Here is a 15,286-nt window from a genome sequence, read left to right as displayed (position 1 = left end):
GGCTGCCGCCGAGGAGGGCCGAATTTCATGCAAATCGCCTGACATCAGGCCGTCGCGCATAAATTCGCGCCGATTTCGCCTCGCACGCCAGACGACATTTCCATTTTCGCCGACGTTGTTATCATCGTCGCCTATGCGTTCGTTCCTCGCGTTAAGTTCACAACTGTATCAGACGCAAGAACATACGGAGCATTACCTTAGTGACAGTTTCGAGACGTGTATTTACAGTTCGGCTATCTCGGCTAGTTCGGCACTATTTGGCACTATTCTTGTTATTATTATGATTTTTACAGTCGGTTTCTTTCGCGAAAGAAACCTTTGGCGAAAATTAGAATCATCCTTGAGGGTTTCCGGTCGTTGAGTCAAGAGATATACAGTTATTTGTTGAGAAAGAGGGCAGGCATGAGCAAATATTTGCCCCGCGTGGGAAAGCGAAAAGTTCAAGTTTTCATTAGCGGTTTCTCGCACAATCGAAATATTTGTCGGAAGAGAGCGGGATTTTTATGAAAATTTGCGGCCCTCGAGACGTGTAATTCAGTTTGGAATGGGAGATAAGCGAATTTCCGCTCGCGTTTCGCTCCGGAGGCGAGCGTAACGTTCACACATCAAACATCGCGATCTGCTGCAGTGGTTTCTCACGTTCGGCGCGTTCACGGGACGATCTAGGCTTAAAGAAATATTTATGCATCAGCTAGCAACACCGGCTGACTGGAGCGACGAGAAGACAAGCGGATAAGAGGATTTCCGACAGGCAGACAGACGAAATTTGAAGAGGACCCGAAGTAAATGTTACATAATTATGTAAAATGTATATTGGCCATCAAAGGGTTAATAAAGAAACAAGAAAGTGATTATGGTATGCTCGCGTGATATAAGTACGTGTATAGATATATATTTATGTAACGCCAGTTCGTATGTAAAAGTATGTATAATTCACACATTAAATAGACCGTCGTGAAGGAAAAACAAAATGATTGTGCCTTAATGTGTGTAGTCAATTACAGGCGCGCCGCATCACTGAACGTCGACTTGCTCAGTGCTTAAGCTACAATATCGACAGCTTCCGACGAGTCAAGGGCTGTAAAATTACTCCAATATAAAGCTCCGTTCTCGACGCCATTCGACGAGATCCCCTCCGATATTTCCGCGAGAAATACGAGAGACTCGAAAAGTGCATCTTCGTCAGACACTAAGTATACATATAAGCTTTACACTGATATCGGCCTTCGCTGTAAACTTCTTCGTCGGGTGTACAGACGTATACCGAATCGGACAAATCCTCGTGTGTCATTTCGCGAGAAACGAAGACGAGATTTCTTTCTTTGCGATATTATTAATCCGTCGTGAGATGGAAGCTATCGGTTGTCTTTTTTTTTCTTAGCGAGGAAAGTAAGTAGAGCTCGTTCGCAAACGACGTTTCAGCATCCTTCTTCATTTCGCAAACACGCGCCGGAGAGAGCGAGGGGGGAAAAGATCATACAAAAATTCTTAAGCAAGTTCAAACGTCCGCAATAGAATTAGCCTCGCGTGCGGCAGTCGATAAATTCCACCGTCAACTTCGGTATCTTTGAATTTGCCGGATTAAAAAAATCATACCGGATTGCACGGAACAGCGTCCTGAGATTCGCGGGGACGAATGATATCGACACGTAGTTGGACCTCGCACACTTACAGTTGTCTCTCGTAAACCTAAACGTAGGAATACGATCCACGATACACAGACTATCTTTAATATCACGGGCTTTAATCGCAGCCCTTTATCACAGGTGATCACAAGTAAGTTATTATTATTCTGCGAAGAGCATCGATCGCTCAGGCGGGAGCTTCGACCGTCGTTTCGTCGAGGCGAAGCAAGATTGGCGAGGCAATTAGCGTCAATGACGCTCGGGTCTCTCGTTAATACACGATGGACAGGTTGACTAATTACAAAAACGCCGCGTTTTATGTACACGCGCGATGAGACAATTAATATTACAATTGTTGCTCCACCGAGAGCTCGCGTTCGACGCACTCGCTAGTTTTGCTGATTTAATCGCCGCCGCCCCGGCACTATATTTTTCCCAGCAAATTAAATTGTCTACCTGAGTTAATTAACTACGAGCGGGCATTAGTGGGCTATCTCCGGCGCGGTGCGCCCGAACGGCGAAGTTTAATTAAACCGCGGCTCGAACGCGCTATTATGAACTCATCGGCCCTTTCGAGGATCCCGCCGATGCCTCTCATAAGGAGGCGCGCCTTCTGATGCCACCGTCCTCCTCAGACGATCTCTCCGGGCGCATGTAAGATCTCCAATTCCTCGGCTTCACGGTGGCGAAGCAGGGCGAGCCGCTGATACTTGACACGGAGCCAGTGCTGAAAATCGGCTTTCTCCTCGCGTCGTGTCGACAGACGTTGTTGATCCGCGGCTTCTTACCCTGGATGAACGGTTCATGAAAGGACGATTCCCTGGCGAAGCTGGCGAGCGTGGGTGTCGACCTCCACCTGCGATGAAGGAATCCGAAAAAGTTAGCCGAACAACCCTAACCCCTGATTAATATAACGTACCTTGGCTCCTCGCAGACGTGATACGGAGACGACGATACCCATCCATCTTGGGAGAAATCCCACGACGTGCTGCACTCGTGTCGCAGTTCGCTCACGTCGAGCTGCTCGCCTACCTCATCCACCCTCGTCAGCGAGAGGTAGGTGTTCCCGAAGACCTTCACGTAGGGATGTTTGAGGATCCGCGGGGGCGAGTTCGCAGGAAAGAGGTCGTGGCGGGAGGTCTGTCCAGCCACGGAAGAGGAGTTCTCGCGAGACAGTTCGTTCAGCACCGGACGACGCTTCCACTTGCTGACGCCGTCGCGAGGAGGAGAGTCTCGCGACGGGCGGAAGGTCCTGAAGGTCAACGGCGACTCCTCGTGGCGAACGTTGCTCGCCGACTTTTCCGCGGTGAGGAAAGAGGTGCCGGGGGAACTGGCGGATTGCTCGCCGAATCCCGAGTCCGGGCTGAGCATCGTGCACTGCGACTTCCGCTGCGTGTCCCGCCAGTTGAACTTCGCCTTGTCGACTGGGTTCTTGGCCTTCTTCTCGAAGTATCGCTTAGTTTTGAAGAACGACAGCATCTTCTTCAACGACTTCCTCCCCGACAATTTCTTGTACAGCTTCGATCGCTGAGCGGAGTGCTCGGCGTCCTCAGCGGACTCGTCGACGACGGCTGACGTTTCCGTGTTCTCGCAGTCGTTCGTGTCGTCCTCAAAAGAGGACGAGCTGACGAGGCAAGTTATCTCGTCGAAGCTGTTTCGCCGATCGAGACTCGGTAAGAATCGATCGACGCTCCTAATGCTCAGCGAGTCGTCGAAATCCTCGATATCCTCCCGCGGCTCGGACCAACGTCCCTCCTCCTCGAAGTCGAACATCTCGATCTGTAGGTTCTTGTAGCTGTTGCCGGAGTCATCCTGCGACTCTACGATCGCCGGGGACTTATCGTCGTCGTGCACGTCGCGCGAGCCGCCTCCGGCGGCGCACGGCGAAATCGCGCGAATCGCTTCGCCGCTTCCCCTTACGGAAGGATGCACGTTTACCGGGGACCCGGAGAAGATTCGTCCCTTCCTCTTTATGTGCCAGAGATCGTCCTGCCGTGAGAACGGCAGTCGGCATCTTCTCGTCGCGCGCCTCGAATCGCTCCTGCTGAACTTGCCGAGCAGCCGCCGCAACTTCCTCGAACTTTTCCCCTTGCCTTTCTCTTTCGTCTTTCCTTCCTCCCTCTTCAGAGACGAAGCGCGGGGGTCGGGAGTCGCAACGGTCAACTCTAACGGCTCCTCGGCGCGATCGATCTCCTCTTCGTCGTTGTCGTTTTCCCGCGCGGCTCCCGCGCCAGCTCGGCGAGAATCGCAGTTCGGCGGATCCGTCGCGTCAGCCAGTTCGCGCTTTTCCGCGCCGTCTCGCCTCTCTTCCGGTTTCTTCGGCGTCTGGATGCCGGTGACGGCCGAGAAGAGACCACCGCTCCGGTTCTTCTTCGGCTTTCGTTTGTCCTCGACGGTCGCTTCCTGGTCGGCTTCCCCGTTCTTCATCTCGTAGATCTCGATGATCCTCTTGACGAACATGCCCTTCGATTTCGCGACGTCCTCTCGATTCTTCTTCTCGCTCGTCGACGGCGCGTAGCTCGCCTCGAACTCTTGGATCAAAGTGTCCACGTCCGGCATGTTCGGCAATACGCAAATCCCGTTGAATGGCTTGTGCTCCCGGCGATCGGGCGGCTGCCACGGTGTGGACGGAACGTCGTCCTCGACAAATGAGCAACAACTCAGTTTACCGACCTTTGCCAGTCTTTGCAGATGGGAGAAGCGTCTTCTCTTGCAGTCGCACTCAGGTTGCCCGTCGTTCTCTATGACAGCGTCTGCGAAGAGAGAAAAGACGAACAAATATTAGTACTATCAGTTTTAAAGCGATCTCTTCTCGCGTTCATCGGGACGGGATGCGGGGAAACAGATGGAAAGCTGTGGGATAATTTTTCCCTTCTAAGGATACCTTTATTTGAGGAGGTTCGCTTGTTTCACGAATTTATTAGGTAACACAACGTGACTGATCCGCACTCGCTCTAATCCTTCGCGCTTCTCGGAAGCCGCGTCCATCCAACTGGAACGTCGATGAACAGTTATTACGCATGCTAATCAGAAGCATCTGCTTTTCCGCGGCAGTCCTTAGCAGAAGCTGTTAACGCGAACCGCCTCCCTCCCTCTCGTCCATCAATCTGTCCGAATCTTATCCGTCGCAGCAACGGTTACGTGAGCCGGTGGAGCTTATTTCTGTCGAAGCGAGCGAACTTCGTAATCGGAGCGATCAGCTGCATATGTTTCCTCCGACATTCTTCATAGATGCGAAGGTAGAACGGAGAGAAAAAGTAAGGAGGGAATAGACAGCGGAAAGTCGATGGGGACGACGGAATCCTTCGAGGAAGGACGAAAACGACGGCGATCGCGGGGGCGGGATGAAAGTAATCGCGCGAAATCTCGCAACTCTCGTCGAGTTTACCGGAATAACTTCAGCGTCGATTTCAACATGTTGATCGTTTAATCCGGTTTCCGGGAGATTTTCAGCGGGAAAGGGGAATCTTTCGGTACGCTGTCGCATCCTGGAATTTGATCCTTCCGCTTGATCACGTCTTGCGCATTATCATTCGCGTTATCATCTACGCTCGCTTTCGCACTCTTCTCCGCGGTGATGACGAGAAAGGCGTTTATTCAGCCACTCGGTCTCGTTACAGTGATGAAAGCAGAACGATAAATCGACGAACGACCCTCGGCGACGGCGCCAGTCGCGCCTGGATTAGAGAGCAAAACGCGAGCGTAAATCTCGCCGAACGATTTCGCGATCGACCCGGCGGCGCGGGCGCCGAGTGAAATTAATTTTCCCCCCTCCTCCTGCCCGTCTAATCGCTCTCTTTCTCGTGAAATCCGGATGCGGATGTGAGAAAGTGTGACTACCAATACGTACGGCGATGTTGTTACGGTAAGCCATTTTAGCCGGAGACACACGAGATAAAGCGCCTTTTTTCTTGGATCATGATTCTCTTTTGGGATACGGCGAGATCTTCTGTCGACCGGACATTTACGTCTTCGATGCATCATTGGATCGCTTGCTGATTGCAATTAAGGGGTTGCGTCACCCCTGGAAAGCCCAAAATGATTTACAAATTTTTCTCGAAGAAGATATTCAACACAGTAAAATATTCTTATAAATTACACTTGTCTACGAGGAAATATATTTTGCGTTTCAAGAACAAACAAAATGACATAGTAATGGCGACGGAAAAAACAACGGTGTTTTCGTACGTATAGGGGCTCAGTCGTCCTGACGCCTCCGGTATCGATCAGCCAGGATCTCGAAGGACGGCCGATGGGACGCCCACGCTTCAACCGGTTTTCTTGTACGCAGGGTCGTTATACCGTTACTATTGTCACCGTCACCTATTTGCAGACCGCGACGGATTGAAGAACTAATCTAGCGGCTCGTCCGATTATTCGTCGCGCTGTAATTAATCGCGCGCAAAAGCGACGCGTCACTCCGGTCGACAGCCCGCAGAAAACAACGTGTCTGTTTGTTTCCTTCTGCTGTCTCTTTCACGCTGAAATTCTATTTGTTTTGCGAATAATTCAATTTGAAAGAGACATACGAGCGTTCGCGCGTAAATAGAAATGCATTCGCGCTCACTTATCAAACGCTGTTTTTGGGAAATACAAAGCTCCCTTAATTATCGGCCGAGCGATATGACCGATGGCTTCATCGGGATTCGCCTGATTTAGGGGCAGCTTTTATTTTTCACGATTAATCAATGCGCAATGCGGGAGCACCGGCGCGCGATGAATATGCATCTGTGTGTGCGTGCGCATAGAAAAAAAATTAGTACCATTTTAAGACCTATATTTTTATAAATAAAAATGTACATATGTCCGACAGAACTCGACCGACACGCGAAGATACCGTCGAGCAGGGATCATCGGACAACGCCGTCGTGATCGTCGCGATAACGACGACGACGAGCAGATTCGGCATTAATTTTCAGCCGGGCGGCGATATTAAATGAACGTATTTGCAATTCACAACTACGCCGATCGTTACAACATGTAGTAGTAGTAGCACATTTCGCGCTTCAGTTTCGTGCACGCAAATTGTGGATTCGGTGCATTCGTTAGCATCGCCGTCCGGTTTATCTATCCCCGCTGCCCTTCCCCCTCAATTTAATCACATGACTTTTGCACGTATTCGATGTAAATTAATATCTTCCACGAGCCGCCGGCATAATTAATGCGCAATTATTCAGGGATCATCTCTGGGACTTTCGTGTAACCGATCTCGACACGGATTGCATTCGCGAGTATTCGAATTGTAACCAACGACTGTACAAACTCGGGCGTTTAATCAACGCAATTCGCGTTGTACTGTGCAAACCAGCCAATCTAATTCCGGACTTGGGTATCGCGTTCTCGGTTTAACTGTCAGCGCGTGTGGCAAGTAAGCCACTTGTCGGTTGTCGGGAAAAAGGAAGAAAAGGGAGAAAGAGAGAGCTTCTCACCAGTGGCAGGTCTTTATTCCCCGGTTTTCAAACCGACTTTAGCGGGAGTTTGCGTACCGAGCCACCTCATTATTCTCGCCAATTTCACATGTCTGCGGAATACAAACGCGCACGGACGGAAATTAATATTGCTGCCGCGGAAGATGCGCCAGCATTCGCCCCACCCTACCGAGAAAAGAGGTCAATGTCGCGATTGCTGAAGTTAGCCCGGTTCCGTTGCGAGAGTTTCGCAGTGACGAAAAGCGACCTGTCGTCCGCGTCGTCGTCGTCACGGTGGATGTTTCAAGCGTACACGGCGTACACAGGAAATAAAAGGAGAAATAATGGTGCGCCGCGAAATAAGATGGAGCGGTAATAACATTAACTGGAATTATCCCGCGCGCACGCGAGAGCGAGAAAACGATTCCTCGATTCGTCCTTCATTGAGAAATTTAAGTAGTTGGTTCACGATAATAAAGAAAAAAGCTCGACAAATTTGCGCTAAATGTTTATAAACATGATTTATGGTACTTGGACACTAAAACAAGAGAATATCTACTAAACTTACGTGATATTTAAAAGCTCATAAAAAAATAATCGTTCTTCGTTCTTCGACGTATAATATTTTTATGCTAGAACTGCCTTTCTACGCTAAGTATATTTTGTGAAAATATCATGTATACCCTCCCCCCAGATAGAAGCATACGAATGCACAGTAGATAAAGGATCGTGACGTTGGATTTTCCGTATTTTTTCAAATTTTTTAAAGTTTGTCATGCACCTCAACCGTTATCAGAAATTGTATACTTTACGCATCAATTTTTGCAAAACTAGACGGTAAACGATTTTGTAATATTTCCATAATATTTCTACAAGTCTTTTTCATCCCCTCGTTTCTCATTAAAATCGTAACAGTAGTTTGGCCGCTAAAATTAATCAAACCGTGATATCGGAAGCTATTTTCGTACCTGTGTTATATGTAAATATTATTAGTTTAAAAAGCTGAACTCGGATTCGTGAAGATACAGTTGACCGCGCTATCGGTTCGGTCGGTACGTCGGAAGCGTGGAGAAATGGCTGGCCGTATCGGAGGTTCCGCATCCCGCGCGTTGTTGCACGGTACAAATAACGGTGGCGGAATTTTTTCTCGTTTATCTGCCCGCTTTCACAGCGTCGTCGCCCGTCGCTCGCGAAAATAGAAAAATGAGCATGATTCTACAAATTGCCGGCGAGATAAATGAAGCCTCGTGCCTCTCAACGTCGTGACGACGTCTCTATCTGAATATTGTTCTCTCGTTATTAACGCGGACGAGACGTGGATAGATATTCCTTATCCTTAAGCGTTCGCTGTCCCGCTGATACGAGTGTTACGTTTTGTTTCCTGCTTCCCGATTTATGGCAGCCAAAAGTTGTAAAGGTAAAAGTTGTTTAGAAGCACCAATACCATTTTGTCTTCAGGCTCTGAAACCTTGCCGAAGGTTTAGAATGAACTTCGGCACAGCAAAAAATCAAATGACGTTCATAACACAATCGAACGCGCTTGCAAATCCAAACTGCCACTTCAGCTTCAATTACTGCACGCAATAGACGAAGTTCATGTATTGTCCGACAGAGTTTGGTACATTATAGTCGAGAAACATGTCAATTTTTCATGTCTGTGTTCAGTTTTGGTGATTTTTCTCCAATTTTTAATGAGGATTAGAAGATTCACCGCACATCTCGTGAAAAGAGATAATAAAATAAAAGAAAATACTCTTATTTGCTTTATTCGCATTACTCTTATCGTATTACGCAGGTTGCCTCAAATGTGTATTCTTCCAGAGAACATTTAGTAGTCTTCCCTCCCCCCCTTCGCCTCCTTGCCATCCTCGACCGCGTAACGATGCTCTTTGCGTAACTCTGGTAGCACGAATCGCTTTTGATAAGCCTGACTCATCAGCGTTTCGCCCTGAAGTCACTTCGAAAATTTAAAATTTAACGAAGCCGCGACGCTGGAATTGTCCCGCTATTCATGCGTAATTTATCCTTATCGACTTTCACACAGGTCTTACTTTCAGAGGACACTTCGTGCAGGACTTACGAATCTCATTTCAAACTTTGCAAGACGCTAATTCGGAGATATAGGAAAATTCACATGAGCTAGCAAAGTTAACACTAAGCGGGAAATTAGAATAAACACGGCATAAATAAAATTAAAGGTTGACGAAAGGCGAGTTTTATTCTTCAGCTATTAGATAGAATTTAATCTAACTATCCAGCAACTGTTCAAAAAACGCATGAGATTTCTACCGGAGAAGATACACCGAAACATAAAAATATTATGTGTGCTATCTTTCTCCGTGAGTGTAACAGTAACGTCGGCCATTTTATCGGTGACAGCACTATTTTTACGTCCGTGTTTTTACGGAATAATACGCGAATTTAGAACGTGTTTGACGCGAATGCTGAAACGTTGCGGTCGATCGGATATAAAAAGTGTGGCAATACTGACATTTTTATGGGACGAACTTTATGACGCAATTTTACATTCACGTATACTGTAACGTGCAATTTGCTCACGTTACGAAAGCACATGTACAATAATTCTTAAATCGTGTATTCATAAAGCAGTCACCCTAAATCTTGCTAAGTCACAGTGATAAAAGCTGTGGTGTAGGCTTGGATAACTTCATCACGTCCTAGAGAGAGACAGAGAGAGAGAGAGGGAGATAAACAAGCGAGACCGAACTTTTTGGTGTTTGTAAAATGATTTGGAACAATATCGACATCGAAATTGTAAGCGAGAAGAAAACGTGATATCCGCATATTTCCAAAAGCACAATTTAACTCCCGTGAACATAAAAGATAACATGCGCTTATTTATTTTAACGAATATAGAGACAGCGTTTATTTATTTATTTATTCAAATGAAAATAGAGACAACATTTATTTCCGCCAGGATACGCGAAGCCAGGGGAACGTTTCAGAATTAAAATGGGATTTTCCTCTTCCATTTATTCTTCCTCTAGTTATTTTTTATAATAATTATATTTGCGCTATGTTTATACTCGGCTCGTTGCATTAAAATCGCACCGTGCTCGGCGGAAATCTTGCAACGTTTAATTAACGCGCGTAGTGTTTAAGTTTCAAGTTAAATTGAGCGTCACCACGCGCAGAGGGTGCCTGTTAATCTGTGCAAAAAGGAATTCGTCGAACAATATATAGGCTCGGGGAGACCCGACGCGGCTTTCACGGCGTCGCGTTTATCAGCGAACTTATGAGTTATCGCCGGCGAGTGCTCGACAAGCGAAACTTTCTTCCTATCTTCGCGGACTCGAGGCGGCCGTAGTTCCCTACTCAAGCGAGGAAGGGAGAGAGAAAGAGAGCGACTCTTTGCAAAACTAACAAATTTCGCCGCTGTTATCGGTCAATCTTAGCCGACGGGGGAACTTTTCTCATTTCGCTCTTTCCGCGGAAGGTAGCGCGCAGTCTTGATGGGATTAAGCGGGTGTTAAGTGTCGGAGGACTCAGCGGCGATTCATCGACGATGCGAGTTTACCTGATAAATCGCCACTTTCGACTCCCGCGAGGCTCCTCAATCCTAATCACCGCGGTGTGCATTCCCTCCTTTTGTTCGATCCTCTTTCTGTTTCTCACGCCGCGGAACACTCTGGTGATAAAGAAACGATCGTCTTATCTGCCAGAGAGAAAGAAAGAGAGAGAGAGAGACGTAGAAATACGTCAGATGACAAAACGAGGACCGGCACTATTGGCACTTTTACGTCTTAGTGGTGTACGAAATAGCGATAGTCGCGGGGAAAAAGACGGATCGCGAAATTTCGCGCGATGCAACGCGCGTAGGGAAAGAGAAGGGCGGCACGGAGAAATTGATATTCTTAAAGTGGCGCGGTTACAAATGAACGCGCCGACAGGCCGATTCGGGAGTTCTGCAAGGTGCTGCGACTCGCCTTCTCCTCTCTCTACCTCTCTCCGAAGATAGATTGCTTTCGTTTATTTAGCGAAAAGGTTGCCCGGTAATGACGTGAGCAAACACGTTAGAAATGGCCGGATAGGGTAAGTGTATCCTCCGTCGTGGTCGTCGTCGTCGATTTTTCTTCGTCACATCCGGTGTCTCATCGATGAGATCGCGTGTTTCTCTTCTGAGATGCAAAGAGTGCTCTCTCTCTCTCTTGCCGCGCTAAGGAGAGACGAAACATTTAAACCGTAATTTGAAAGAATTAAAACACTCGCGAAATTTCCTCGACGATCTGACGCTGTACTCCGGTATCTCTTTCCGTCTTTCTCGTGAGACGCATTTCGAAATCGAGGAAACGATCGAACCATCCTCATCCGATTTTACAACGAGCCTTTTCGCGCGATCGTCAAAGGTTCCCGGTCGCGGGGCTCTCGGGCGAGTCTGCATAACGATTTATTTTTCGATTATCGGATTAAACGTGCGCCTGGCCTCGCCACAATTCAATGCGCTTTGATGTCGCGTATCGTCGAAAAAAAAGGAGAGAGAGGAGAGAAAAAGATCGTTACTCCGTGATTGATTTGCCACACAGAAGGATTATTGTTCGGCACACAGGGACGTGCGGTTGAGAGCGGAAACATTTTCCGAATACGCGACCAAGGAAAACGCGGAAAATTCAATTTTGCCGGGGAGGAGAGGAAGTACAGCTTTGGCGTTACGGCGGTGGGAGTGTTCGAATTTGGATTGGATTGCGGCGAAACCCCGTGAGATTGTATGCAATTTACCGAAAATGACCGTGGTATCTCACTGATCCCGTCTCTTCTCTCGAAATCCTACGACACACACGGGAAGGATTTTCACCGTTTGATACGGCGTATTGTATCACGCGAGACCGGAATATATTTCACATTGGAAGTATCCAGGAAGTTTACGTATCGTGCCAATTAATTTGCACGTCGGTCGGATATCTTTCTAATCTGACGATATACATATTTACTACACATAGAGAAAAAAGTTTGATCGGATTAACATGATAATAAACGAACGAGACGCGTTTTCATATATTTGCATATTCATATATTTCCGTCACTAATGGTTCCCACCTTTCTGTTCACGTTTTGCTACCGCACTTTTTCTCGCGAGGATTAATATCTTCCGGGAAAATGTTCTGCTTGTGCTGATATGAAAACTAGTGAGCCGAATATCTCTTCTAATAGAAAAGACTTAATAAAACATTAAAAGAAATCGTAGTAAGAATCTAAAGGTGTAAAATCGGCTTAATATAAGAGCTCGACGATTCTGCGATTCAAGCTCTCGTTGATCTCCTCTTTTACATTCGATGGATCGCGTATCTAAGATTCCTCGTCGCCTATCGCCGATAATTGAATTTCTCCCTCACGAATTCGGCGGCAAGAGAAGGGGGGACGAGGGAACACGAGCGTTCAAAACGTCATCCGCGGATTATAAATTTTCTTACGGCTCACGATATACACAGAGTCTCGCATAATAAGTAACGATAACAAGCGTCACGGCCAGTACACCTTTTCTTCGCGGGCCTTTCTTCGTCCCTTTCTTTCTTGTTCGGAAGACCGGCAGCCGTTTTATACGTTCGACGGTTTAATAAATCATCGCTCGTCTATCGTAGCCGACCTTCGCGGCTCGACCCTCCTCGGGAGCGGCTATCTCCCGGGCACAAATCAGCCAGCCGATAACGTTACGTCGTCTCTGATACGCCTCGATTTGCTGCTTCATATGCTCATTGCGTATTCCACGTCTTGTTATACACTTGTATCATATATCTCACGTTCCGTCCGGGACGTGAATCCCTCCCTACCTTTCCACCGCCCTACCTCTCCCCCCGTTAATACTTCGTTTTATCTTCCGCCACACGAATCCCTCCTAAAATAAAAATATCAAACTGTTCGGAATTACTAGGCGCTCCTCGTCACGATGATTTGGAGCGTGAATTCACTCCGATCGGGACACTCAACGTCACCTCGAGAGTTTCAGTAACTCGACACCTCGCGACACGTGCGCATCCGGAGCGGCGTGTAACGTCGTCCGGCGCCAATTGTAATTAATCGCCTCCGTGTGGAAGGAGCGTAAAGTTCGTTACTGTGGATGAACTGCGGATGAGAGTCTGTCGACGAGATACTTCGACACGAGTCAACTTTATCGAGCGCTAATTATAACTAATTACGATCGTACATAATCGAGTTTGTTAAAGACACACTTCGACGAGCGCAACTCTATTAGGACGCTAATTACAACTAATTACAGCTTATTCTATAAGCGTGATATTGAGATGAAAAATATAAATATGAGAAATAAAAAAATTCATTTATTCAGTGGTTACTAATATTATATTTATTTAAATCTAAATTCTCTTATTTAAACACACTGAATAAATATTTATTTTCATGAAAAGCAACAGATTTAAGAAAAAAAAAATATATATATATATTTCTTATTTGAAACAAATATATTTCCGTTCCATGGCCGAATCTAATCACGGTGTCGCAGAATCGAGAAGCACGCAAACATCGATCGCTCTCGGCGATCGCGAGCCGAGACGGTATTTCTCGTCGTAAAGCGATGAACGAGAGTCCCGCCGCGCCGAAATTTAATCGGACGGCGATATATCGTCGCGATTTTACGGAGCTGTAAAATTACGCAGCGTCGACGTCCGAGTCGTCGACGAGGGGGAATATCGCCGCTCAAATCGGATATTCCGTCGGAATCGTGGCGATCGCAAGCTGTTTCCGCAAACCAAAGATCCCCGGGTGCATCCCCCACGTTCACCGATTCCATCCACGCTGAGACTGCCGATACCTTCCCCCCCATCCTTCTCGGGAAGACGTCTGTTTCATCTAGCTCCCGAGGGAAAACGCGGAGGTGTAAAATGTTAACCCGGCTAGCGTCACATCCGCCGTATGCAACGACTACAGGATAAACAAGAGAGTCTCTCGTCTTTCTCACCCCCAAACTCGCCAATCCCGCCCCCAGCCGCAGGTCCATAGGCAACCCGGATACCGGATGTACGACAACACTGACGTCATTGTTCCTGCAAGTCATTTTACATCCTATGCAGTATGCATGAGACTGCGTTTGAATGCCAACGACATTGGCTGTGCCAGCGAGGAGCCTCGCGATATTGCGTGAAACGCTCGGCCGCTCGGCGGAATCTTCTTCGATCAATCGATTCGGACGATCGGTTTGGGCGGGTAGTTTCGATAGCCGGCCTTCTCGCGGCGTTTTCTTCGCAGCTATAACCGAGAAAACGTACAAAAGGTTCGGAATGAATTGTTAAACTGCATATTGGAGATTTCGTGCGTCCCTCAATCTCGGCCCGAGGTCGAGGAAACGAGAACCGAACGAAGTTCGTTATTCCCACGAGACGGATTAAAGTCGCGAATTAAATCCGCGATCCCTGCTTTTAGTCCGGCTCGGATCCGCTAAAATCCGAATAAGTGCGCTAAACTACGCTTTAAAGACCTTAAATAATGATGACGAGAAATATGAAATTCCTTGATTATAAAATTTTCCACTGAACTTTTCTTTCTCTTTTCTGTAACGCTTTTAATGGACTTAATGGACTTCATACCAAATAGTTTAATCTGAATTCAACCAAATTTTTTTCCATATAATACAGGCGTGTCTTTCAAATAAAATATACCATAAATTGACACCTTAAGAAACAAGTAATAAAATTTCTAGTCGGATAAACACATATAATTTTGCTACTATTGCTAGTATTCTCAAATTTGTTTGTTATTTTAAACAGAACAAACGCACTCAAGTCTGTCTGGTTACCTTAAACGGAACGCATGTAATCAAATTTGTCTGTTTACCTTAACAGAAATGACAGATCATTTATATTCATACCAAATAGTTTAGTTAATATATCCAACCGCCAAATAGTCTAATTAATTATTCATATATAATTAGTTAATTATATAATAAATATTCAACCAATCCTCCTTCCGATCGAACGATTCGCAGACGCCGTGTTAATTTGTGAATTCAAGTTACGAGCGAGACGTCAAACGTCCCGAAACCGATGCCTCGTTGATGCCACGATGACGCGAAATGCGGTTTATTCAATCCTCCGTTCAGTTATCGGTCGCCTCATTACTGACGTCATCATCGGCCGTCACCTAGTCCTTCAAATTTTTGTAATTTTAGAAACATCTCCGAACTCGCTCGCGGAAGAAAAAGAAGAAACGGGAGGAAGAAAAGGAAGAAAAGAGCGGAGTGCCTGGAAAATAGACACCGTCGTTCCATCTTTTCCCCAGCCTTTC

The 15,286-nt window shown here is 46.8% G+C and overlaps 1 protein-coding gene across 1 annotated transcript in view; it reads right to left on the bottom strand.

The window, feature by feature from the left end:
• Positions 1 to 959: 959 nt before the first annotated feature.
• The window catches only part of LOC106745526, a 54,941-nt gene continuing 40,614 nt past the window's right edge, over positions 960 to 15,286 (bottom strand). The window contains exons 2-3 of the mRNA XM_014621214.1: positions 2,545 to 4,378; positions 960 to 2,481 (exon numbers count right to left, since the gene is read on the bottom strand). Of these exons, the coding sequence (XP_014476700.1) occupies positions 2,220 to 2,481; positions 2,545 to 4,378 (2,096 nt within the window). The 3' untranslated portion in view covers positions 960 to 2,219. The remainder of the gene's footprint in view (positions 2,482 to 2,544; positions 4,379 to 15,286) is intronic.

Source organism: Dinoponera quadriceps, unplaced genomic scaffold (genome assembly GCF_001313825.1).
Source record: "Dinoponera quadriceps isolate SergipeBrazil2010 unplaced genomic scaffold, ASM131382v1 scaffold1578, whole genome shotgun sequence".
In the NCBI taxonomy this organism is placed as follows: domain Eukaryota; kingdom Metazoa; phylum Arthropoda; class Insecta; order Hymenoptera; family Formicidae; genus Dinoponera; species Dinoponera quadriceps.
Note: the sequence above shows the minus strand (reverse complement) of the source record. Positions and strands in the feature narration are given on the sequence as shown.